Genomic DNA, 26881 nt, shown 5'->3' on the forward strand with positions numbered 1-26881 from the left:
ATTATTCAAATCGAATTCGAACATTTTTATATTCAGTTTGAATAACTCACGAATTTAATTAAATTTTTATATTTTAATATATTTTAATTAATAAAATATTTTAAATTTAAGTTTGAATATAAATAATCAAATTTTTATCTAATATAAAAATCTATCTTATTTTTATATATTAATCGAGACTAATCGAATAAGTTCGAATAATTTAAATTTTAATTTAAGTTGAATTCAAACTTAAAAATAAAATTAATCGAGTTTGAATCGAATTTTAAATTTCAAATTTTAAATTAAACTCAAATTTAAAGTTAATATTATATTTACTATTAATTACATTTTTAATATTTTTTTTTAGACAAAAAGGAGTTATTTCCGCGCCTCTTTTTTGACTAAGAGCAAAGATTGCTATTTACTTTGGGCAGTGGATGTGGGAGCATGGGACATGCATGAATGCTCCTAACAAAAACAAGATGTGGGACATAACAAGAAAGTCGTATATTATATTTGGTGAAATGACGGCATTACGACATCATCACTATCATTACTTCTGGATCAATCTCATGTAGGCAGTTAGATCAAATGCCAAGTCATTTTAAAAGCTTTTGCAGTCTAGATCATCCAAAAAATTACCTAGGAGTCATTTGATTCACGGATATTTTAGATTTTCTTTAAAAAAATTATTTTTAAAATTATTTTATTTGATAGATTTCAAAAAATGGATAATTAAATTATTTATTTATTTGTTTTGTTAACAATTTATTTGACATATAATTTATTTATATATTTACATAATATATAAATTATTATTTTAATTTATTTTTAAATTATTTATACATTTATTAAACATGTAAATTTTATATTTTTTATTTATTTAACATGTAAAAATATCTGTTTCTCTCACTTATTTAAAAATGGAATCTGAATCTTTAACCATGTTTTACGCAAACTAAATTGAATGTGAACCAAAGACAGTTCTCTTACATCATCATTATTTCTTGGTTACTCTAGTATGAAAAGAAAACGCTCGAACTTTATAATGGAGCATGGATACCAACTCCAGATGCAACTATGGCACTTAATCCGCAATCTCTGCATTTCTTTGGCTGTGCTTTAATTTGATTCGTAACAAGTCAGAAGTGCACTTAATCCACAATTTCTACATTTCTTTGGCTGCCCTCATGCCTTCACCAATATTTCCACCATCAGCGGGGCGTCTCCCGCGAGGTTGAGCTTCGTTCAACACTTCAGTAAAGTCCGCGAGATTACTCAGGTAGGAAGAATCTGAAAAAAAAAAGAAAAAGAAACGAAAAAACTACAGATCGAATAGGAAGAAGGTTTCAAGGGTTACATTGTGTATTACTTATCCCCTGTGATCCTTGAAAAAGATTATAGCATATGATATTTGACCGGTAAATTCGATACATAGAGAAGAGGCCATTAAAACCTTAGAGCTTGGGAAATGTCTCGAGTTGTCGTTTAATGGTGATGAAGAAATTATTATTGAGAAGCTGATGAAATTGAAACAGAGGGATTTAGATGATAATGCTAGCAACTAGTATTCGATAATTGGCACATGGTGGTTGTGTGTCTTATGATGATGTGGTTGATTCTTCATCAACTGGTCATTACTTGATATCTTTGATTCTTGTCTTGCTTTCGATGATTAGTTGTTTATATTTTCCTTCAAAACTCGAGTGTGGTGGGCTATTTCATTGTTTGTCATATTTTGGATACTTGTTTTTGTATCTTGATTGCTCTTGAATTTTGGAGATTGCAGGGTGCTTTTCTTCGTTTTATTTTTAGGAGATCTTTGACACTCATGCGGGTTGTAATGGTATTGGGGATTATGTTTTTGCTAGTCTTGACTAGCTTTGTAACCTTTTGATTTAGGAAAAAAAAAAAAAAAAAAGTCCCTGATCATAGCTTCCTCTATCAAGCCCTTCATGCTTTCCTCGCTAAGGTTCCGACCATCATTCTCCTGAAGGTTATCAACTCCTGCCCCAACGACAACGTCCAGCAAGTCATCAGCCTGTTTTTCCATGGCTTTATACTCTGAAAACACTTTCTTCTTCTCTTCAAGTACACTTTCCGCTGCTATTAGCCATGCTTCCATGCTTATTTTCTCCTCTCGCATCATTGCCAATTCAGCTTTCATGGCCTCAAGTTCACCCTGTAGGCTGTATTGAACTGCCAAAAAAAAAAAAAACTATGAATCAAATATAAAGTCATAAATTTATATTAAAACAAGCAAAAAAACTAGCGAGTAGCAAGTTGGATGGTTTCAACTGGTAAATAACAAAAAATTGTAGGATACTTGCCGATTGGAAGCATTTTACTTATAATTTTTTTCCTATAATTTTACGATTAACCATTCACAATATCAATATATAAGGATCAATTATTTATAAATAATATAATATTTTAATAGATTCTACACAATTTAAGATTATAAGTGATTAATTATATATTATAATAATTAAGATTTTATGAGATTTTCTTGCGAATTTAAATTTTTTTTCCGGTACAGTTAAACTTTTAACCTTAACAATTTTTTTTCTATATTACAATAACAAAACACCGTCAAATTTTTTTCATAGTCCAAAAAAAAGATAATAACATCTCATAATATATACATATTTATCAAATTATCTAAGTTTAAAATTTAAATAATAAACCAAATGGGTCTCTTCAAACAAAATTAAAGAAACAAAAATTCTTTTTTTAACAAAAAGAAATCCTTTTTTTGTAAATTAAAAAAGTAAAAGACATAGTGAATTTTTCTTTAAAAAATTTTTTTTTTTTTATGTAAAATATACTTATATATATTTGTATTGGTTTACTTTTATATTCAAGAGTATCCTATTTCAAAAATGAAATTAAGAAAAACTATATTCTGGCAAGTAAAAGTGCCAGTCGGCATTGAACGAAAAAAGTTTGAAAAAACAAAAATTGTAATTGTATTTGTATTTGTATTTGTCATGGACTGATACCAACGAATCTACACTATATGTCAATCATGTAGTATTTGTCAATGGGGAGGTATGCAAGGATCTAAAGCTTGTCAAAGCACAAAACTTCTTTCCAGAGCTTAACATGGCAGGAAACGCATCAAATCAATTAGGATCGAAAGTCACAGCTGTCAATGTTGAACAAAGACCAGGACCTAACACTCTTTGGCATCTCTCTGGCTCAAATCGACTATGCACCCTACGGTGGCCTAAAACTCCCTCACACTCACTCTTGCGCCAAAGACATCCTGGTTTTCTTGTAAAGAACACTTTATGTTGGCTTTGTTACATCCAACATGACAAATCATCTTTTCACCATAGTCCTATATCCTGGAGATTTTTTTGTCTTCCCAGATAGTCTAATTCACTTCCAGTTTAATATAGGGAAAACTTATGCTGTCGCTTTCGCTGCTTTGGGCAGCCAGAATCCCGGTGTGGTAACCATTGGTCCTGATATTCTTGCCAAGGCGTTCCAGGTGGATAACAATGTGGTAAAACATCTTCAGTCACAGTCCTGATAGAATAACAATAGAGAATATTTCAGCTTTCAACATCCATCAAGTTCTATTTTGTTTGTGATAGTTCTTTTGACGGTTTGCTCAGTAAGTATTATGTAAGCTTCTGTATATGTTGAATTTGTTTTTAATCATGGTGTATGTATTGCAATTTGTTTAAATTCTTTGACCAAAAAAGGGGTTGTCTGTCTGTCCCCAAGGTGCCATGAAACAATAGAAACACCAAAAATAATTCAATTAGACCATTCAACGTATCAAATTTGTGAATATCTAGACTGATACACATAAAATTAGCTACCCAAATTCAAATGAACCTTAAAATGATTTTCATGAATGCCTTGGTTTTCTTTGATGAAGCACCTGAAGTTACTGATATTTCTCCACATTGTGAGCAGTTTGATGAACTTGGGTTTGATTTCTACATTGAAATCTGCTTAGCTTTGGTTCGCCATTCTGCTTCTGGTAATCTTTCCAATGCATTAATTAAAGATGTTTAGCTGCTCCGTTATACCCAGCAAACCTTGTTTCTCCTATGCAAATGTACACTAGAATTCTCCTAAACTTGAAATCCATTTCTTCTTTTTGTTCCAAACACCAGACTACCTGTTTCTCTTACCTATTTAAAAATAGAATTTGAATCTTTAACCTAATGACAGTTCATTTTATATCCTCATTATCTCTTAACTACTCCCATGAATGAGATGGAAAGTTTCAATTCCAAAAGTAAACGCTCAAACTTTATACTGGAGAATAGATGGTAATCTTATATGCAAATATGACACCTATTTCGCAATTTCTACAATTCTTGATTTTTTAACAAGCCATAATTGGCCCAGAAATAGCCTATTCAGGAAGGGTTTTTTGTTTGTTCTAGCACAGCAGTCAGAGCATTATTGTCGGTTTACTTAAAATCTCACATCAGAAGCGGACATGAGAAGCAGCAAGAAGCTGGCTTTAAATTAAGCGAAACTTGATCTGTCAAATCATACCTTTCTCGGCCTTTTGGCTAAGATCAAGTGTAGTATCTGTTCTTATCAGTTTAATATCTGATACGTGAGCCATTGGTTCACATGATATTAAATTTATTTTTTTACGGGGAGAGTCCATTTACAGTAGCTTGCTGCTGCGACTCTCGCGTGTCGCCCAAGCGTTGCACTGCAGCTAGGTCCTGGCGCACCCCACCCAATTGAAGTTCAAGTTTTTTCTAAGTAGTTACAGTTTTGGACGCAACACACCATTGCACCGTAATTGCTCAGAAAAGCTGCCTTGTTGCAATGGAAGGTGTTAAAATCCTCGTGGTAATTTCCCTGTTGGCTCTCGTTTTCTCATTCGCCATTTCCTCCGATTGTAGCCCTCTTTAGGATTTCTCTTGTGTGTTTGAAAACCTGGTTTGAACTTTGAATGTATTCAATCAATTTCTAAGCACTACGCTAAAGAAATTCAACAAAGAACCAGAATTTCTGAACAAATTAGAATCTCTATGTTTGGCAATGCATGGTATAGTGGGAAGTTTATTAAGGACCCAAAGCTCGCCAAAGCAGAGGACTTCTCCCTTTCAGGACTCAATATGCCAGGCAACACATCAAATCAACTAGGATCAAAAGTTACTCCAGTCAGTGTTGAACAAATACCAGGCACACTTGGCATATTTTTGGCATGAATTGACTATGCACCTTATGGCCTAAACCAACCCAGATAATAGTCTCATCACTAAAGTCCTATATCCTGGAGGTATTTTCGTTTTCCCAGATTGCCTACTTAACTTCTAGTTCAATATAGGGAAGAGTAATGCAATTGTCTTTGCAGGTCGCAGCAGCCAGAATCCTATTGTGAATACCATTGCAAATGCAGTTTAATCGTGATGTTCGTGCCAAGGCTTTCCTGCTGGATAAGAATGTCGTTACCTATCTTCAGTCATGTTTCTAGTAGAATAACAATTAGATCATTGTTTTCAACAGACTTGAAGTCTTTGAAGTAGTAACTTATTTCTGATGATGTTCGACAGGTTTTCTCATTATAGAAATTAGTTCTTGTTGAGGAATGATGATGAGGCTCTTTATGTACGTTTTCTTTTTAAGGCTCTCTGTTTGTTAAATTTGAGTTTTACAAGATTGCTTTTTCTTTACAAACTTGACCAATGTCGTGGTATAAGTCTGTTTTCAGTAACTTGTTGAGGTCCTAAATTTGTGAATATTTGGATGAATACACATAAAATTAATTACCCAAAGTCACAAGAATATTAAAAATTTTGAAAAATGGGATTTCTGATTCTTTTAAGATGAATAAATTAAGAAAATTCCAGTACTAAGTGCCAGATCGAACTAGCAAAAGTCAAAAAGTCCAATGGTTTGATAAAAGAAAAGAAATATGCAGCGATGAACAAAGTTAATAAGAAAGCAGCAATAAAATACAGGGCACAAAAGATTTGCAAAGCCAAAAGCTGTTTTTATCCTAATAAGAAGAAAAAGTGTTTCCCCCATTGTTGTTTACTCTTTAACTACCTGTATATATGAACATGATTGTTGTTTCCTCTTTAACTACCTGTATATATGAACATGCTTCAAGGATATAGTTTTCTACGTTCTCATTATTTCTTGACCAACAAACCTGAATCATAGTCTAAAAGGGAGATTGCAGGAAAAAAATAGAATGCTGAAACTCAATAATAGATCGAAGAGACCAACCCCCGAAGAAATTATTAGAGACAATGCACAACTCCATTCACCATTCTTTCGTGCGCCATCGAGTTTCTTCAGGACTCTAAATTCTAAAACCTTATGTTTAGATCCCACATGATGCCACTAAGACAAGAAGAGACAGGAAAATGCCCTTAAGAAAAGTGGGCTTGAAGACAGTAAGCATACCTTTCTCGGCCTTTTGGCTAAGATCAAGTGTAGTATCTGTTCTTATCAGTTTAATATCTGATACGTGGGTCATTGGCTCACATGATATTAAATTAATTTTTTTAGGGGGAGAGCTCTTTCACAGTAGCTTGCTGCTGAGGCTCTCGTGCGTCGCCCAAGCGTTGCACTAAAGCTCGGGCTTGACGCTCCCCACCCAATCCAAGTTTAAGTTATTGGTATTTGAAGTTCGTTCAACAAGTGGTGTAACGTATATTATGCATGATTTTGCAATGTTGTTTTCCTAAATGGAAAAAGCTCAAAATCACGTAATTTTCAGTTCTGTACCCAATGCCAACATCCCAAAATCAGAGGTGCTGAGTAATCTCCAGGGAACCAATTGCCTAATTCTCATTACAAGAAAAGCAAATAAAAACTCCATATTTAAATATAGACTGTTTTGACATTAACTGGAGTTATGCGATTGGAGCATATACAATGATTGATAGAATAGCTATTGAACTAAAATTGTCCTCCAACAGAAGAGAAGATTAGGGAAAAAAAAGAGAGGACACCATTCTTTTTGTCTACCCTTTTTTACCTCTAAAATAGTTTCATGATCTTTTCCACATCATAATTCATCAATTCCTTGATCCTCTATCTGAAAGGTACCAGAAAAACATCTTCTCTGCTCATCATTTTTAATGACATCTCTGTTTGTTAATGTCTCTTTTATCTTGTTTTTCTTTAAAATGTCTAAGTTGGTGTTAGAAAATAATATAAGAAAGGATTATTGTGTTATACTTTTAGCATTGAACAATTCAAGTTTAATCTTGTTCATAGTGTCCTGTTTCCATTTGACATGTTCCAGATTTTTTTTTTCCCCTTTATGTTCTTGACTCATAGATGGAGCTGCCAATATTGTTCTTAGTTTCACTTCTAAGAAGAAACAAAGCATTCATTGTTATCTTTTGTAATATTAAAAAAATTTTCTTTTTGTTGTATTACAAGACGTTAATGTAAGTTTGTTGCGTTTGTAGAGAAAGATGGAGGATAGGATGGCAGGTAGGTACTGGTGTCACATGTGCTCTCAAATGGTGCATCCAATTTTAGACCCTGAGATCAAATGCCCCTTTTGTGAGAGCGGATTTGTGGAAGAAATGACCAGCATAAGACATTACTCCAACACCAACGGCATTGATTCAGGATCAGTGAACACTCTTGCCCTTTGGGATCCAATCTGGCTTGGTTTGATTGGTGGTTTAGGTTCTTCGCTGTTGCGTATCATAGGCAGGGAGCAAACCAGTGATAGCAACTCAGAGGATGCATTGGATGATGAACTAGGAAGAGAATTTGAATCCTTGCTTAGGAGGATTTGTGGTGAATCTTAGTTGAAGTGGCATATTGGAGTGGAAAGTTACTTAAGTGCACTCCTGTGTCCCATTGTTGCTCCTCCAAAGATGGGAATCTGATATGCCTTCTGCTTTGCTTCAAGTATTGAGTGGATCGCTGTGAGCTTCAATAATTTCTGTGGTTTAAGTTTGTTGACATTTGGCTATGCTTGATTTCTGATAAGCATGTAGAGTTCCATACTTTCATGAAAATCTTAAAATAGATTACTGGACAACCTTATTGTGCCAATAGAAAATAACGAATACGGGTGCACTTTGTTGTGTGGCCGCTAGGCCACATGGAGCAAAATCACCAACAACCAGAAGGGACCGTTCCTTGGATCATGATGAACCACATTGGAGGACAAACTCTAGTTTTTCACCTCCTCCATTGAGGATATGGGACTGTAGGTTACATTCAGATGGTTTGCCACGTGGGTCATATGGTGCAGGTTTACATGTTTCATCAATGCCCTCAAATAGCAGGGCTAGCAGAAGCAGGGTAGGCAGTGAAGAGTGCATCAATCATCACCATTCTGTTTCCGATGGTGCACTATCAGGCCTGCCTGATAGTGCTTAGGTACCACGATGGACTTCAGCCATACAAAGGTTCAATCTAGAGGAGCTCCCTACCCCTAATGTTGGAGGTAATCTTAAGTTGATATTTCTTCTGTTATCAAACATGGCATTCCCTGCTTAAATTTTATTCTTATTTTTCTTGCAAATTGAGACATAATCTTATATCAGATGCCACTTTCTGTGTTGCATATCCTAGTGCATTTTCTTTTTATCCTTTCCCTTCTTAACAGAATGCTAAATGTCTTGATACTTTATTTTGGTCAACTAATATTTATATAATCATAGTTAATTATCTTTTTTGAACTGAAGGGTTGATGAAAAAAGTTAGGATGCCTATAATTGGTTAATACCGGAACGGATAAGTGGCATGATATCGTAGATTCATGGAAGTCTTTATTTGCCATAATGCAATGAATAATTTAACCGTTCATTACTGACTATTTATCATGATTACCCTCATTCCTTATCTTCTCTATCTTACCATTAATGATTTCTATTATCATAGGTTTTGCCTTATCATACCAATTTTAATTTTATGATTTTCCATAATAGGATTTTGTCTTGTCATTTAGTGAATTGTTCAAGAATGTATAAACACAAAATTGGAAAATGATCTCTGCTCCGGAATTAGAGGATAGATAGAATACTAGGTTGATTTTTCATGATGATGATGTGTTCTGATTCATCTGAATTAATACCTTGTTACAATTATAACTATGTATCTAAATTGCATGAATGTCTAAAAGGTCTTTTAGACTGGCATATAATTTTCTCTTGAAATTTTTTCTACTTCTGTGAATGAAACTAATTTCTCATTGCCATAGAAGATATATTTAAAATGTTAATCCTCTGGTTCAGCCTTGAGAGTTGAGATAACCAGCACTATAGGGTTCATTAAACATTTGAGGGGTCCTCTATTAATGATTACTTTTGGGCATGGTGTTTGTCTGCCATCTATGGTGTAGCCAATTCTCCTTCATAATGAGTTTCTGTTGCTTCTGAGTTTTGTAAGGCAAAAAGTAAATAAAAAAAAACTGCCACTTTTGCTGGCAGAATTAACTATTATTTGCAGTTTCATTTGTATAGATTTTGTATTATTTGTGCTATCATATGTTTGCTTTCTTAACCTATTTTTAATTATCAGGAACAATTCCCCAGACCTCTTGGTTCCCTTGCTCCGCTGAGGTGACTTGTGTTTCAACTTGTTGGGTTTGATATCAGTTTAATAAGAAAAAGTTTGTCATCAAGAATTTCACTTTTTTTTGGTGTTCTTCTTGCAGAGGCAATATGCTGTTAAAGCAACTGCAGCATCCCCTAGCTTTGGATCCCCTTGCTCACTCCCTGAGTCTAGTCTCTGGGAATCCACTAGCAAGCAGCTCTTCTCATTTCGTAACTACAACTTCTCTGGTCGACGTTCTTACATGAGAAAAGCGGTTTACCCACTAGTGTTTCACAACCCTGTCTCGGATTCTGAAGGCTTTGGTGATGCTGACATTAACGATGTTGGCAAGTTGACACCCCGTGAAGATCGCTTCCCACAATTTTACTGGCATGAAACCAGCTCCAGTGTTGAGCGCAAGTTTCACAAAACCCTTTCTGAACTTCAAAGGTCTGAAGCATCATCAGACCCCAGTGCTAGCTCTGGAAGAGAAGGTTTTAGGTGGAGCAGTGCGAGCAGTTATGATCTGGGGTGAGATGGAGAAAAGTTTGACATGACGGAGCATGTGGATGTAGAGAGCCTGAGGTCCCCTATTGGTCCTGTGATAGACAACAAGTGTGGAGTTTGTGGAAAACTTTTGTGGCAGAAGTCCCCCTGGAGTTCACATCTAATAATTAGAGGTGGTGACATGCCAACTGCTGGGGTTCTATCCTGCAGCCACGTGTTTCATGCTGAATGCTTGGAGCAAGTTACCCCAAAGTCCCAGATTAATGAACCTCCGTGTCCGTTGGGCCTCAAAACCATTGGAGCACTTGAAGATCTGTATCAGCTTCAGAACCTTTGCAAGTGGCTTTAAGATCTTTACGAAGGAGCAGGGGTGCCATGATATCTGAACACCAGGAAGATGATGAAGTCTCAAATCATATCAAGGAAAAACTAAGGAGAAACTGTGCTGGACGGACCCCACGATGGAATGACAGTGGTTCTTCAATAAAAGTCGTCTTAAGAAGCATTTCAAGTTTAAAGGAAAAGTAAGTAAAGATATTTTTCAGCACAAAGGTATTCCAGTGGATTGGTTCATCTTCTTCTAGCAGGGAAGCAGTTAGTCATTGAGTGTCTATTCGGTTTCCAGATACGTAACTCACTGGCAAATAGATTGATTTAGTCATTTTGTAAACTCTCTGTCTCCTTTCAATATATTATCCTTTCACTCTGGTTATCTTTTCTCAAATGGTGGTAAGTACATCTTGAACGTCTTATTGCATGCTTAATCACAATATGAGTTGCAAGCAAGTCAGGTTGTTTCTAATGTGTTATGAACTCAGCTATCTGTATGACCTATAATGCAACATACAGGAGCTTTTTCTGTGAAGTTCAGTTGATAAACCATCATTTGCAATGATCTTAACAAACCTTGAATGTTTGGAGATCAAATCTCGATTTTAATGTGTCACTTGTCAACTGTTGGGGAACAAAAGTGTGAATCTCAAAGCAAATGATAGAAGTTTCCTTCGTTTCTTTCCTTGGTCATATTCGCATGAAAAAAGAATGCATAAACCAGCCACGGATGGCAAAGATTTGTCCCGGATGAACCCATGAAGAAATATTATCTCCGGCGAGCAACAATCTTCACCTTTATATGGCTGTTATCTAACGTAATTTTGAAATGGATTTCGAGTTCAGGATTCAATAATTGCATGTAAATAAAAGGTGTTCGTTATTAGTTTTAGAAAGCATACGAGTGCCTAATCCGACATTCCCAAGACATGAAGAGAGGAGGCACGAAGCTGCGTTTAAAAAAAGGGGCTGACAAGTTCATAAAAATAAAACAATTTTACAAGCTATACCAATGGACCATTGAGGGTTCTACCCACCTAGGGCCATGATTGAGATTTTATAGAGATGACTTTGGATCGAAGCTTTAATTCTATAAAAGGCGGCCCATGTTTGACATGATCTTAATATTCGGCCATCGCAATCGTCATGCCTTTTTTATTTCCACCATATGAAATTTTTAGATCACTGGGATCAAGTACATCTGCGTATCATTTTCTAATTCATGCTAGTAACAGGTTTGTAGAGATGAAATAGGAGTTGGGTTGGGACTTGGGATTGAGTTAACCCATTTCTAATTTTTGCAATAAATTTTTACCAAGAAGAAAAACTGGACTTTGGACTTTCTAACTTGGTTCATGCCCTACACCAATATTTCCCCACCAGCGGGGCGGCTCCCGCTAGATTGGGCTTCGTTCAACAACTCAGTAAAGTTCCTCATAGCTTCCTCTATCAAGCCTTTCATGGACCATGATTCTCTTGAAGGTTATCAACTCCTGTTTCAATGACAACGTCCAGCAAGTCATCAGCCAGTTTTGCCATGGCTTTTTACTCTGAAAGCACTCTCTTCTTCCCTTCAAGTGCACTTTTTTATTTCAATTTTTATCAATAAAGTTTTTTTTTGGTAATTATATATATATATATATTTATATATTGAGGGTGGATGTTGGATTAGTTGGACCTCAATCTAAATTTTTGCGCACTATTTTTTCAATCACTCTTAAGAGATTGTTGGTAATTTTTTAATATAGTTATAATTTGGTGTAATTGAAAACAAAATAATGATGATAATGAATTGTACCGATAATATTAACGCATTCCTAATTTTTTTGCATTTGTTCCTTGTCATAGCCACGTAATTTTTTTTAAAAATAATTCTTAATTTCTCGCATTTGTTCTATGTCATAATCACTTCATTTTTTGAAGAAAAATGAATTTGTGATTTTTTTTTTCTTCTTTTATCTTCTCTCTTTAGAAATTTTTTTCCCAATAAAGTTAAACTTTTAAACAAATTTTTTGCTGTATTACACTAACATAACGCCGTCAGTTCTTTTTCATAGTGAAAAAAAAAAATGACAACAACATCTCACAATATATACATATTTATCAAATTATCTTAGCTTAAAATTTAAATAATAAATCAAATGGGTCTATTCAAACAAAAAGAAACAGAAAAAAAAAAAGGGATCGTAACAAAAATAAATTCTTTCTTTTTTGTAAAAAAAATAGAAAATAAAAAAATGGTGATAACATGACAAAAACTATAAGACATTGAGAATTAAGTTAAAAAAAAAATACAATAGTTTTATAATATAATAAGATATGCTTAAAACCTCCTTCTTTATATTTTACGGTTAGAAGAAGCTACTCCAACCAACAGAAATGGGTAACGTTTTATGAACTTTTTGAGTAAGGCTAAGGAACAATATTGTTATTCTTGTTCCTTAATTTTTTTTTTTTTTTACTTTTACCATTTCAATAATGTGGTTTTGGTTATTCTTGCACCTTAATTTTAATAATTATATTTTTATAAAAATCATTTTAAAGAGAATTGATAACATATATATATTAATTACAAAAGAATTGATAATGATATTAAAATTTTATAATCAAATTGACTTGGTTAATTAATTTTTTGTTGATACCATAACATGTTAAGCTATTCTTTTGACCTCCTAAATATATTAGGACAAAAAAACTATTTTTAATAAAAAAGACTAAAACTTGTTTTTCTAGAGTTTAACAAATATTAATTATTATTAATAAAATATAATATAATTTTTTTATATGTTATGTAACTGTAAAATTAATCCATCTCAACATATGAGGTAATCATTAAAATTTTATGTCATTCCAATTTAGGGTAAAATGTTAATATTATTGTTAATTATTCTTTTAAATATACTTTTAATAAAAAAAGGATTAAATTCTAAAAATTTTGAAGTAGAATGACTAAACAGTAAAATTAGTATAATAAAAGGATCAAATTCAGATTTTAATCCTATTTGAATCCTATATACCCTAATTTGTTTTTTTAATTATTAGAAGTAAATATGGGTATTAACTCTAAAATCCTAATTTTTTTTTAAGAAAAACATCATTTTTATTTGTAAGAGGCCTCACATTGCATGTGTTACATTTAAATATATCAATTTTGTTCATACTCAATAAAAAACATAAGTTTTTATCCGAATCGATACGAGAATTGATATGATTTTAAATTTTTTATCAAATATAAAAATAGAGTCAAATAATATAGTATATGTCCGATATTTACACACATACTTTACATATATATTTAGTAAATAAAATTTTTATTAAATAGTATAAATTATTATTTTAGGTTAATTAGAAGAAATATATTTTTATTTAAAATATATATTAACTTATTTATAAAAAAATAAATATGCAAAATAAAAATAAAAATTTTTATTTATTTTGTTTTTTTTCAAAATATTATAGGCACGAAAATTATTTCATTTTAATTTCGAAGCTAAAAATAAAAATAAATTTAAAATATTCATTAAATATGAATATAAAATAAATATAAACATCTAAGATATAAATAAAAAATATTCTACTCACTTTATATTTTAATCATTGATATCCCTAATTATCCCTTGACGGTCAGTGATTTTTGGCTAATTTTAAACCGCGCAATTTCCAACATGTTAAACCTTCCACTTTCTCGTAGTCTTGCAATTTCCCCTCGATTTGTCAGGAATGTAGTGGTGAATAAGCTTTAGGAAATACCTGATCAAAAGATTGACATATTTACATTTATCTAAAAAAATAATAATAATTACAACATTAAAATTAAAAAAAAATCATTAACATTTGGATTTTTGTAAAGCGTCTGATCAAAGATAGCAAAGACGCCATCATTTTTTAATATTTCAGATTATTAGCAATTGAACTATAATTATTAAAATAAGCTAGCAGAAAAAAACACATTAAGGATTTTTTAAATGATTATTTAAATAGATGGTAAGATTGATTTTGATGATATTAAAAATAATAGTAAAAGTAAATTTTATTATTATAACAGTAAAATTAATTATTATAATAATGAGATTAAAATTAACAATAAAATATGTGTTTAAATATAAAAATAACAATAAGAATGAGATAAATTATAATAAGAATATAAAATGATTATTAAAAAATTTATATTAAAACTTATATATAATAAATTTATAATATATATTTAATATTTGTGAAATTAATAAATAATTAAAAATTATTAAAATTATTTTATGTCAAGTAATATTTTTATTAATAAATTAAAAAATACTAAAATTATTTTTATATCAAACAATACTTTATTATTAAATATTTAAAAATTATTTTTTATGTATATTATTTTTGTAGCAAACAACAAAATAATAAAAATAACAAAAAAACCAAGGCTAAAGCGAAATATTTTTGTTCCGTCACTATTGTTTGAGGGGTAAAAAAGATAAAGAAAAATAAAAGGTATTACGAGAAATGAGGCTGTAGCGAAGATGAAAATTTTTCACCGGCCGATAGGGCGTGGCCAGTGGAAAAAAGATGATATAAGGTGAGTTTGAAGCCAGCTCCAACTGCATTAATGTTGTTTGCTAAATGCATGCATAACGCATTTAGCACAGAAGAAATCTCCATTGATGTTGTTTGCCAAATGCTTGTATGATGCTTTGGCCACAACTTTTCAAACAAAGAAAAAACTCCACCGGAGTTGGCTTCGAATCCAAGTGGGCCCTAAAAGCCTTATTCAGGGAGGGGAGACATAGCTTAAAATAATATACACCTGCAGACGCCATTCTTGAACTAATTAACAGGATAGCTTCAAAATATATGATTTGAAAAAAGATAACTTTCTCTCCCTGACACCAAACCAGAGAGGGAAATCTTATAACCTGAGCAAGAACCGAACCTCCAACTAGGTTTAGCGACCAGGGAGAGCTTACCTGTTATGACCACAACTAACCAAATGATGCGATGAAAGGAGAAGATGGAGATTGGAAGGAAATAAAAGAACCAGAAAAATCATATCGTATGAAGAAGAGAATCTGTTGCCAGTCAGTCATAACTGGTTTTCTTTTTTGCATAACTCGAGCTGCTGTTGAACTATGGCTAAATATATATATACATGGCCACTAACAAGACTATTATAACTACGGCCCATAAGCCTTAAAAAATAAGAAAATGACTTGTGTTTTTTTTAGTCATAGTTAAGGGTATAAATGATATATTAGTGTAAATATATAGATGTGTGTTTGGGATGAATTGAGATCAATTAGTTAGAGATATTAGTACTTTTATTAGTATACTATAATATTATTATATATATTATATTATACACTATAATTATTATTATTATATATATTATATTATACATTATAATTATTATTATCAATATATGTTATATATTATATATTATATACTATAGTTATTATTATATATATTATATTATACATTACATTATATATTATAGCTATTATTACTATAATTTTACGATTAACCATTCACAATATCAAATTATATAAAGATTTATAAAAATAAATTTTATATAATATTTTAATAGATTCTACACAATTTAAGATTATATATGATTAATTATATATTATAATAATTAAGATTTTATGAGATTTTTATATTATGCGATTTTCCTGCGAATTTAAAATTTTTTTCCAGTATAGTTGAACTTTTAACCTTAACAATTTTTTCTTGATATTACAATAACATGACACCGTCAAATTTTTTTCATAGTGCAAAAAAAGATAATAACATCTCATAATATATACATATTTATCAAATTATCTAAGTTTAAAATTTAAATAATAAACCAAATGGGTCTGTTCAAACAAAAAGAAACAAAAAAATTTCTTTTTTTAACAAAAAGAAATCCTTTTTTGTAAATTAAAAAATAAAAGACATAGTGAATTTTTCTTTAAAAAAATTATTTTATTTATGTAAAATATACTTATATATATTTGTATTGGTTTACTTTTATATTCAAGAGTATCCTATTTCAAAAATGAAATTAAGAAAAACTATATTCTGGCAAGTAAAGGTGCCAGTCGGCATTGACCGAAAAAAGTTTGAAAAAACAAAAATTGTATTTGTATTTGTATTTGTCATGGACTGATACCAACGAATCTACACTATATGTCGATCATGTAGTATTTGTCAATGGGGAGGTATGCAAGGATCTAAAGCTTGTCAAAGCACAAAACTTCTTTCCAGAGCTTAACATGGCAGGAAACGCATCAAATCAGTTAGGATCGAAAGTCACAGCTGTCAATGTTGAACAAAGACCAGGACCTAACACTCTTTGGCATCTCTCTGCCTCAAATCGACTATGCACCCTACGGTGGCCTAAAACTCCCTCACACTCACCCTCGCGCCACAGACATCCTGGTTTTCTTGTAAAGAACACTTTATGTTGGCATTGTTACATCCAACACGACAAATCATCTTTTCACCATAGTCCTATATCCTGGAGATTTTTTTGTCTTCCCAGTTGGTCTAATTCACTTCCAGTTTAATATAGGGAAAACTTATGCTGCTTTGGGCAGCCAGAATCCCGGTGTGGTAACCATTGGTCCTGATATTCTTGCCAAGGCGTTCCAGGTGGATAACAATGTCGTAAAACATCTTCAGTCACAGTCCTGATAGAATAACAATAGAGAATATTTCAGCTTTCAACATCCATCAAGTTCTATTTTGTTTGTGATAGTTCTTTCGACGGTTTGCTCAGTAAGTATTATGTAAGCTTCTTTGTATGTTGAATTTGTTTTTAATCACGGTGTATGTATTGCAATTTGTTTAAATTCTTTGACCAAAAAAGGGGCTGTCTGTCTGTCCCCAAGGTGCCATGAAACAATAGAAACACCAAAAATAGTTCAATTAGACCATTCAACGTATCAAATTTGTGAATATCTAGACTAATACACATAAAATTAGCTACCCAAATTCAAATGAGCCTTAAAATGATTTTCATGAATGCCTTGGTTTTCTTTGATGAAGCACCTGAAGTTACTGATATTTCTCCACATTGTGAGCAGTTTGATGAACTTGGGTTTGATTTCTACATTGAAATCTGCTTAGCTTTGGTTCGCCATTCTGCTTCTGGTAATCTTTCCAATGCATTAATTAAAGATGTTTAGCTGCTCTGTTATACCCAGCAAACCTTGCTTCTCCTATGCAAATGTACACTAGAATTCTCCTAAACTTGAAATCCATTTCTTCTTTTTGTTCCAAACACCAGACTACCTGTTTCTCTTACCTATTTAAAAATAGAATTTGAATCTTTAACCTAATGGCAATTCATTTTATATCCTCATTATCTCTTAACTACTCCCATGAATGAGATGGAAAGTTTCAATTCCAAAAGTAAACGCTCAAACTTTATACTGGAGAATAGATGGTAATCTTATATGCAAATATGACACCTATTTCACAATTTCTACAATTCTTGATTTTTTAACAAGCCAAAATTGGCCCAGAAATAGCCTATTCAGGAAGGGTTTTTTGTTTGTTCGAGCACAGCAGTCAGAGCATTATTGTCGGTTTACTTAAAATTTCACATCAGAAGCGGACATGAGAAGCAGCAAGAAGCTGGCTTTAAATTAAGCGAAACTTGATCTGTCAAATCATACCTTTCTCGGCCTTTTGGCTAAGATCAAGTGTAGTATCTGTTCTTATCAGTTTAATATCTGATACGTGAGCCATTGGTTCACATGATATTAAATTTATTTTTTAAGGGGGAGAGTCCATTTACAGTAGCTTGCTGCTGCGACTCTCGCGTGTCGCCCAAGCGTTGCACTGCAGCTAGGGCCTGGCGCACCCCACCCAATTGAAGTTAAAGTTTTTTCTAAGTAGTTACAGTTTTGGACGCAACACACCATTGCACCGTAATTGCTCAGAAAAGCTGCCTTGTTGCAATGGAAGGTGTTAAAATCCTCGTGGTAATTTCCCTGTTGGCTCTCGTTTTCTCATTCGCCATTTCCTCCGATTGTAGCCCTCTTCAGGATTTCTCTTGTGTGTTTGAAAACCTGGTTTGAACTTTGAATGTATTCAATCAATTTCTAAGCACTACGCTCAAGAAATTCAACAAAGAACCAGAATTTCTGAACAAATTAGAATCTCTATGTTTTGCAATGCATGGTATAGTGGGAAGTTTATTAAGGACCCAAAGCTGGCCAAAGCAGAGGACTTCTCCCTTTCAGGACTCAATATGCCAGGCAACACATCAAATCAACTAGGATCAAAAGTTACTCCAGTCAGTGTTGAACAAATACCAGGCACACTTGGCATATTTTTGGCATGAATTGACTATGCACCTCATGGCCTAAACCAACCCAGATAATAGTCTCATCACTAAAGTCCTATATCCTGGAGGTATTTGCGTTTTCCCAGATTGTCTACTTAACTTCTAGTTCAATATAGGGAAGAGTAATGCAATTGTCTTTGCAGGTCGCAGCAGCCAGAATCCTATTGTGAATACCATTGCAAATGCAGTTTAATCGTGATGTTCGTGCCAAGGCTTTCCTGCTGGATAAGAATGTCGTTACCTATCTTCAGTCATGTTTCTAGTAGAATAACAATTAGATCATTGTTTTCAACAGACTTGTAGTCTTTGAAGTAGTCACTTATTTCTGATGATGTTCGACAGGTTTTCTCATTATAGAAATTAGTTCTTGTTGAGGAATGATGATGAGGTTCTTTATGTACGTTTTCTTTTTAAGGCTCTCTGTATGTTAAATTTGAGTTTTACAAGATTGCTTTTCCTTTACAAACTTGACCAATGTCGTGGTATAAGTCTGTTTTCAGTAACTTATTGAGGTCCTAAATTTGTGAATATTTGGATGAATACACATAAAATTAATTACCCAAAGTCACAAGAATATTAAAAATTTTGAAAAATGGGATTTCTGATTCTTTTAAGATGAATAAATTAAGAAAATTCCAGTACTAAGTGCCAGATCGAACTAGCAAAAGTCAAAAAGTCCAATGGTTTGATAAAAGAAAAGAAATGTGCAGCGATGAACAAAGTTAATAAGAAAGCAGCAATAAAATACAGGGCACAAAAGATTTGCAAAGCCAAAAGCTGTTTTTATCCTAATAAGAAGAAAAAGTGTTTCCCCCATTGTTGTTTACTCTTTAACTACCTGTATATATGAACATGCTTCAAGGATATAGTTTTCTACGTTCTCATTATTTCTTGACCAACAAACCTGAATCATAGTCTAAAAGGGAGATTGCAGGAAAAAAATAGAATGCTGAAACTCAATAATAGATCGAAGAGACCAACCCCCGAAGAAATTATTAGAGACAATGCACAACTCCATTCACCATTCTTTCGTGCGCCATCGAGTTTCTTCAGGACTCTAAATTCTAAAACCTTATGTTTAGATCCCACATGACGCCTAAATTCTAAAACCTTATGTTTAGATCCCACATGATGCCACTAAGACAAGAAGAGACAGGAAAATGCCTTTAAGAAAAGTGGGCTTGAAGACAGTAAGCATACCTTTCTCGGCCTTTTGGCTAAGATCAAGTGTAGTATCTGTTCTTATCAGTTTAATATCTGATACGTGGGTCATTGGCTCACATGATGTTAAATTAATTTTTTTAGGGGGAGAGCTCTTTCACAATAGCTTGCTGCTGAGGCTCTCGTGCGTCGCCCAAGCGTTGCATTAAAGCTCGGGCTTGACGCTCCCCACCCAATCCAAGTTTAAGTTATTGGTATTTGAAGTTCGTTCAACAAGTGGTGTAACGTATATTATGCATGATTTTGCAATGTTGTTTTCCTAAATGGAAAAAGCTCAAAATCACGTAATTTTCAGTTCTGTACCCAATGCCAACATCCCAAAATTAGAGGTGCTGAGTAATCTCTAGGGAACCAATTGCCTAATTCTCATTACAAGAAAAGCAAATAAAAACTCCATATTTAAATATAAACTGTTTTGACATTAACTGTAGTTATGCGATTGAAGCATATACAATGATTGATAGAATAGCTATTGAACTAAAATTGTCCTCCAACAGAGGAGAAGATTAGGGAAAAAAAAATAGGACACCATTCTTTTTGTCTCCTTTTTTACCTCTAAACTCGTTTCATGATCTTTTCCACATCATAATTCATCAATTCCTTCATCCTCTATCTGAAAGGTACCAGAAAAACACTCTTGCCCTTTGGGCTCCAATCTGGCTTGGTTTGATTGGTGGTTTAGGTTCTTCGCTGTTGCGTATCATAGGCAGGGAGCAAACCAGTGATAGCAACTCACAGGATGCATTGGATGATGAACTAGGAAGAGAATTTGATTCCTTGCTTAGGAGGATTTGTGGTGAATCTTAGTTGAAGTGGCATATTGGAGTGGAAAGTTACTTAAGTGCACTCCTGTGTCCCATTGTTGTTCCTCCAAAGATGGGAATCTGATATGCCTTCCGCTTTGCTTCAAGTATTGAGTGGATCGCTGTGAGCTTCAATAATTTCTGTGCTTTAAGTTTGTTGACATTTGGCTATGCTTGATTTCTGATAAGCATGTAGAGTTCCATACTTTCATGAAAATCTTAAAATAGATTACTGGACAACCTTATTGTGCCAATAGAAAATAACGAATACGGGTGCACTTTGTTGTGTGGCCGCTAGGCCACATGGAACAAAATCACCAACAACCAGAAGGGACCGTTCCTTGGATCATGATGAACCACATTGGAGGACAAACTCTAGTTTTTCACCTCCTCCATTGAGGATATGGGACTGTAGGTTACATTCAGATGGTTTGCCACGTGGGTCATATGGTGCAGGTTTACATGTTTCATCAATGCCCTCAAATGGCAGGGCTAGCAGAAGCAGGGTAGGCAGTGAAGAGTACATCAATCATCACCATTCTGTTTCCGATGGTGCACTATCAGGCCTGCCTGATAGTGCTCAGGTACCACGATGGACTTCAGCCATACAAAGGTTCAATATAGAGGAGCTCCCTACCCCTAATGTTGGAGGTAATCTTAAGTTGATATTTCTTCTGTTATCAAACATGGCATTCCCTGCTTAAATTTTATTCTTATTTTTCTTGCAAATTGAGACATAATCTTATATCAGATGCCACTTTCTGTGTTGCATATCCTAGTGCATTTTCTTTTTATCCTTTCCCTTCTTAACAGAATGCTAAATGTCTTGATACTTTATTTTGGTCAACTAATATTTATATAATCATAGTTAATTATCTTTTTTGAAATGAAGGGTTGATGAAAAAAGTTCGGATGCCTATAATTGGTTAATATCGGAACAGATAAGTGGCGTGATATCGTAGATTCTTGGAAGTCTTTAGTTGCCGTAATGCAATGAATAATTTAACCGTTCATTACTGACTATTTATCACGATTACCCTCATTCCTTATCTTCTCTATCTTACCATTAATGATTTCTATTATCATAGGTTTTGCCTTATCATACCAATTTTAATTTTATGATTTTCCATAATAGGATTTTGTCTTGTCATTTAGTGAATTGTTCAAGAATGTATAAACACAAAATTGGAAAATGATCTCTGCTCCGGAATTAGAGGATAGATAGAATACTAGGTTGATTTTTCATGATGATGATGTGTTCTGATTCATCTGAATTAATACCTTGTTACAATTATAACTATGTATCTAAATTGCATGAATGTCTAAAAGGTCTTTTAGACTGGCATATAATTTTCTCTTGAAATTTTTTCTACTTCTGTGAATGAAACTAATTTCTCATTGCCATTGAAGATATATTTAAAATGTTAATCCTCTGGTTCAGCCTTGAGAGTTGAGATAACCAGCACTATAGGGTTCATTAAACATTTGAGGGGTCCTCTATTAATGATTACTTTTGGGCATTGAGTTTGTCTGCCATCTATGGTGTAGCCAATTCTCCTTCATAATGAGTTTCTGTTGCTTCTGAGTTTTGTAAGGCAAAAAGTAAATAAAAAAAAACTGCCACTTTTGCTGGCAGAATTAACTCAGTAGGCCCAATTCTAGCTGGTAGTTTACTATAATATTTTTTTTATTCCCAAGCTTCTGTTCCATTGCTTATATCTATATATCGGTTTTAGTGGATTGGCTGATTCATCCCTTTAAAATTGTTAGTTTAGGTTATTAGTTTAGGTTGTTAGTTGAGGCTAGCCTGATTCAGCCCATTGGGGTTGTTGCATAAATGATGCTCTAAGATCATGGATCCATGGTGTCATGCTTATTAATAGTAGTTCCTCTTACAATACAACAGTAAAATGCTGATTATAATATGTTGATCATGTTGTTAAAACTTGAAACATTTTGTGAAATTGCAGAAGTGATGGGTGTTTCCAGAGCAGTGACTTGTATTGTGAAGTGAAACTGTAGTTCACCAAAAAAAAAAAAAAATGTAGGAAGTGAGGGATGTCATTTGCTTAATCAAATTCTGTAGTTCACTTTCTCTCCTCCTTTTAGAAGGCTATAGCTAGTTTGCCAATGACTATTTCCCTGAATTTTATACCAATCAATACAAATGAAGTTTATTATATATGATTTAGGGCAGACTAATTGTTTTTTCTTAATTATGATTTAACTATTATTTGCAGTTTCATTTATATAGATTTTGTATTATTTGTGCTATCATATGTTTGCTTTCTTAACCTATTTTTAATTATCAGGACCAATTCCCCAGACGTCTTGGTTCCCTTGCTCCGCTGAGGTGACTTGTGTTTCAACTTGTTGGGTTTGATATCAGTTTAATAAGAAAAAGTTTGTCATCAAGAATTTCACTTTTTTTTGGTGTTCTTCTCGCAGAGGTATGCTGTTTTGGTGAGATTTCTTCAATTATATTTTTAGTTGTTGATTAACTTTAGTTTTAATTAAAGAAGAACTTTGTATACTTATTATTTGATAGTGAAAATTTTTTCAATGGTACGTGATTTTTTTTCTTTACATTGTAGGGTTTTTTACGTAAATCTTGATGTATTTTATTTTTTTTGTATTTTTTTTATTAATTGTTATTTATTACTTTTATATTGTTGTGATTATTCAGGCGCAATAGAATTTGACTCTTGAAACGTCAATACCCAAACAAATGGGCAATTTTATTAAGCAGCAAGCATCCTTTATACACGGCAAATGCAAAAGCAAACACGATCCTCACACTCACTGTAACAAAGCTGATGGAAACACACATTTCATATATAAACATAAACTCAGATTCTCTTGACAATAAGTTTGTCCTTCGTTACAATGATAAACTGCTAGCCTAACAAGTTCAATTTCCCTCTTCATTCTATGAACCTTTTCAACTACTTTTCCTAGTGCTGTTGCTTCTTCCTCTAACAACTTCTTCATTAACATGGTCTCCCCTCTTATCTTTACGACTGAAATTGTCATTCTATTCAGAGTCTTCCTTGCTTTCTGTTTGGGTAGGCACGCAAATTAAAGAATAACAAGATATTCTAACAAGAAGAGAGACTAGAAAATAATTATTCATATGATACCAGAAGGCCTGATGATTTGCGCTTGGAGCTGCTCTTTTTTGTTTTTGCTATGATTTCTTTTCCTGCAGGCCAGTCGGGTACAAGGGGGGAGTAGAATCAAATGCTTTTGAGCGTGTCGATTGTTTGATCAAAGAGAAAAAGAAAAGGAAAAAATAATTCCATGCAACTTTTTATTATTGAAACACATTAATTCCAAGCGAAGTTGTTTGTATATTTCACCTCTTTTCATGCGAGCGGTGGAATATCGGCATTTCTGCGTGCCTTATTTTTTCTCTCGTCTTGAAAATGCCCAAAATGAGCTGTAGACAGATTGAAGTTACAAAGATACTCTTCCGATCAGTCAATATGAAGATAATATTCATGTTCTATTCTAAATAATTTCTTCAGATCCACGTAAAAAAACAAAGAAGCATGTAAGCCTTTTTTTTCTTAAACTTTAAAGAGAAATTAATTAAAGAAATTAAATATATATCAGAGACTATTCAAGTCTAATCACGTCATGCTAATCACGTCGTGCACTCATATATAGTTTAATTATAGAAAAAAATTTGTATATTTAAAAAAAAATCCCATTAAGTGATAATTAACATGACTGACATATGTATATACATATATATATATATACATATATATTTCAAGTTATAAAAAAAATAAAAATAATTAAAAATAAAATATGATTTTTTTAATTTATTTATAAAATTAAAAGCTATCAATAGTAATGCATCCGCATCGAGTGAAGTTAAAATTTTGATACTATTTGTAACATTTTAAAAAGTTTAAATTCTAACACTACTTGTATAATTTAGAAAATTTAGCAGAAAAAAAGATATTATCTACTTAAAGTCTTTTTATTCATTTATTTTTAGTGTGTAAGATTGTAATATTTGAAAATTTGAAGCAATGACTCCATAAGGAAATCACCAAAGGCTGCGAGCCTGGATAGAACCAAGGCTAGGGATTAGAACAGAGGATTGGATTGGATCGGATTGATTCGGTTAATACATTATATTATAAATTTTTAAAATTTGATTCAAATTTGAATTGATTTTTCTAAAACACAAAATTGATTTGAACCAAAGTTTTATCAATTTAATTTGTTTATCAATTTTTAAAAATTAATTATTTTTAATTATTTGTTGTAATTTTTATATTAATTTAAATATATTTAAATAGATCTAAATATAAAATAATTAATTTATTTTATATATAAACTAATATAAATATATAATTCAATTTGATTTGAATATTTTTCATTTTACCACTTTTTATCCAAAAATCAAATTGAACCAAATTAAAACATATCATATCCGAATTTAAACCAAACTAAATATAAAATATAGATCCAAACATAATAATTTCTAATTAGTTTTTTATTTTCTCCATTTTTGTAGGTATCAAATCATAAAAAAAAAAATACAGTTAACAAGCCAAATTACATATTAACCCAAAAAAATTGTAATTAATGTATAGGAAGAAATCATGGCTGCAGGTGATAAGAGAGATTGCGGTAACTTTGGCAATTTTCTCTAACCTTTGGGGGCCTGCTTGTTCATCTCTAACCTGCATCCTTCTTATCTTCTCGGAGAAAAAGAAATTAAAGCAACGCGTCCATCGGTCAGGAGCAAAATTAAAACAATAATAATCCAAAGAAACAAACAGCAAACAGTATAATTAATTGATCATAGAAATTACTGCTGAAAATAAAATAGAAGTATATGAATTATATAGTATTTTATGCACCCTTTGCTTGAATTCCGACGACTGTGTTTTAACCGTTGTAACAGCTACTCAGTGCTTTCTGTTGCACAGTGGGGTGGTATATATAGGCGGTGAAATCAAAAACCCCTAGCATTATCATCAAAAGACACAACCTCCCCTGTAATATTTTCCCCCTTACCAATTCTATGGTAGATTTACTGATACATAATTTTGGGTTGATGTAATGGAATCTAATTTTATTTGATTTTAAATTATATATATTCAAATTCGATTAATTATATTTTAATCATTCGTCTTTTGTACGGAAAAGAGTTATTTCCATGCTTTTTTTTTTTTTTTTTTTACAAATATCAAGAGATTTCTCTGCCCTTTTGGCCGTGGATGTGGGAGTATGGGACCTGCATGAATGCTCCTAACAAACAAGATGTGGGACATAACAATAAAGTCGTATATTATATCATCATCACTATCATTACCTCCAGATCACTCTCATGTGAAGTCAGATACAATGTCAAGTCATTTTAAAAGCTTTTATAGCCCAGATAATCCAAAAAATTATCTAGGGTGTCATTTGATATTTTTGATTTTCTTTAAAAAAATGGTTTTTTAAATCATTTTATTTGATAGATTTCAAAAAATGGATAATTAAATTATTTATTAATTTATTTTGTTAACAATTTATTTAACATATAATTTATTTATATATTTACATAATATATAAATTATTATTTTAATTTATTTTTAAATTATTTATACCTTTATTGAACATGTAAATTTTATATATTTTTTTTCTTTTTTAACATGTAAAAATGCCTGTTTCTCCCACCTAGCTATTTAAAAATGGAATCTGAATCTTTAACCATGTTTTACAGAAACTAAGTTGAATGTGAACCAAAGACAGTTCTCTTACATCATCATTATTTCTTGGTTACTCTCACGATTGAGAATGCCATTTCTATACCCAAAGAAAACGCTTAAACTTTATAATGGAGCATAGATACTAACTCCAGATGCAACTATGGCGCTTAATCCACAATCTCTGCATTTTTTTGGCTGTGCTTTAATTTGATTCGTAACAAGTCAGAAGCACACTTAATCCACAATTTTTGCATTTCTTTGGCTGCCCTCATGCCCTCCACCAATTTTTACTCCATCAGCGGGGCAGCTTCCGCGAGATTGAGCTTCGTTCAACACTTCAGTAAAGTCCGTAAGATTATTCAGGTAGGAAGAATCTAAAAGATCATAAAATAAAGAAAAAGAAACGAAAAAATTACAAATGGAGTAGGGAAAAAGTTTCAAGGGTTTCATTGTGTATTCCTTATCCCCTGTAATCTTTGAAAAAGATTATAACATCTCAGATA

General features: G+C 32.5%; 1 protein-coding gene, 4 non-coding genes and 3 pseudogenes across 5 annotated transcripts; all 8 read left to right on the forward strand.

Moving 5' to 3' along the window:
• Positions 1-2958: 2958 nt before the first annotated feature.
• On the forward strand, positions 2959-3808 carry LOC149515560 (germin-like protein subfamily 1 member 7 pseudogene; annotated as a pseudogene).
• A 694-nt stretch (positions 3809-4502) lies between these two features.
• LOC149515561 (U2 spliceosomal RNA) lies at positions 4503-4699 on the forward strand. The gene has a single exon (XR_016326417.1). It is a non-coding gene; the product is annotated as a U2 spliceosomal RNA (small nuclear RNA).
• Positions 4700-4791: 92 nt separating this feature from the next.
• LOC149515562 (germin-like protein subfamily 1 member 18) lies at positions 4792-5373 on the forward strand. The gene is made up of 3 exons (XM_089741719.1): positions 4792-4815; positions 4941-5171; positions 5287-5373. The coding sequence occupies exons 1-3, from the start codon at positions 4792-4794 to the stop codon at positions 5371-5373; spliced, it is 342 nt and encodes a 113-aa protein (XP_089597845.1).
• Positions 5374-6377: 1004 nt separating this feature from the next.
• On the forward strand, positions 6378-6574 carry LOC149515563 (U2 spliceosomal RNA). The gene has a single exon (XR_016326418.1). It is a non-coding gene; the product is annotated as a U2 spliceosomal RNA (small nuclear RNA).
• An 829-nt stretch (positions 6575-7403) lies between these two features.
• On the forward strand, positions 7404-10744 carry LOC149515564 (uncharacterized; annotated as a pseudogene).
• Positions 10745-15300: 4556 nt separating this feature from the next.
• On the forward strand, positions 15301-17280 carry LOC149515565 (germin-like protein subfamily 1 member 7 pseudogene; annotated as a pseudogene).
• A 679-nt stretch (positions 17281-17959) lies between these two features.
• On the forward strand, positions 17960-18156 carry LOC149515566 (U2 spliceosomal RNA). Its single transcript, XR_016326415.1, has one exon. It is a non-coding gene; the product is annotated as a U2 spliceosomal RNA (small nuclear RNA).
• Positions 18157-19833: 1677 nt separating this feature from the next.
• Positions 19834-20030, forward strand: LOC149515567 (U2 spliceosomal RNA). The gene has a single exon (XR_016326421.1). It is a non-coding gene; the product is annotated as a U2 spliceosomal RNA (small nuclear RNA).
• Positions 20031-26881: the final 6851 nt, after the last annotated feature.

This window comes from Durio zibethinus, chromosome 12 (assembly GCF_047325235.1).
Source record: "Durio zibethinus cultivar Kanyao isolate XHJ-2024 chromosome 12, ASM4732523v1, whole genome shotgun sequence".
In the NCBI taxonomy this organism is placed as follows: domain Eukaryota; kingdom Viridiplantae; phylum Streptophyta; class Magnoliopsida; order Malvales; family Malvaceae; genus Durio; species Durio zibethinus.

Excerpts from the sequence above, each read along its gene's own strand:
- LOC149515562 (XM_089741719.1), top strand. The coding sequence starts at position 4,792 with ATGGAAGGTGTTAAAATCCTCGTG. Across the intron at positions 4,816-4,940 it reads AAGGTGTTAAAATCCTCGTG|CACTACGCTAAAGAAATTCA; the intron begins GTAATTTCCCTG and ends TCAATTTCTAAG. Across the intron at positions 5,172-5,286 it reads GCACACTTGGCATATTTTTG|TTCAATATAGGGAAGAGTAA; the intron begins GCATGAATTGAC and ends CTTAACTTCTAG.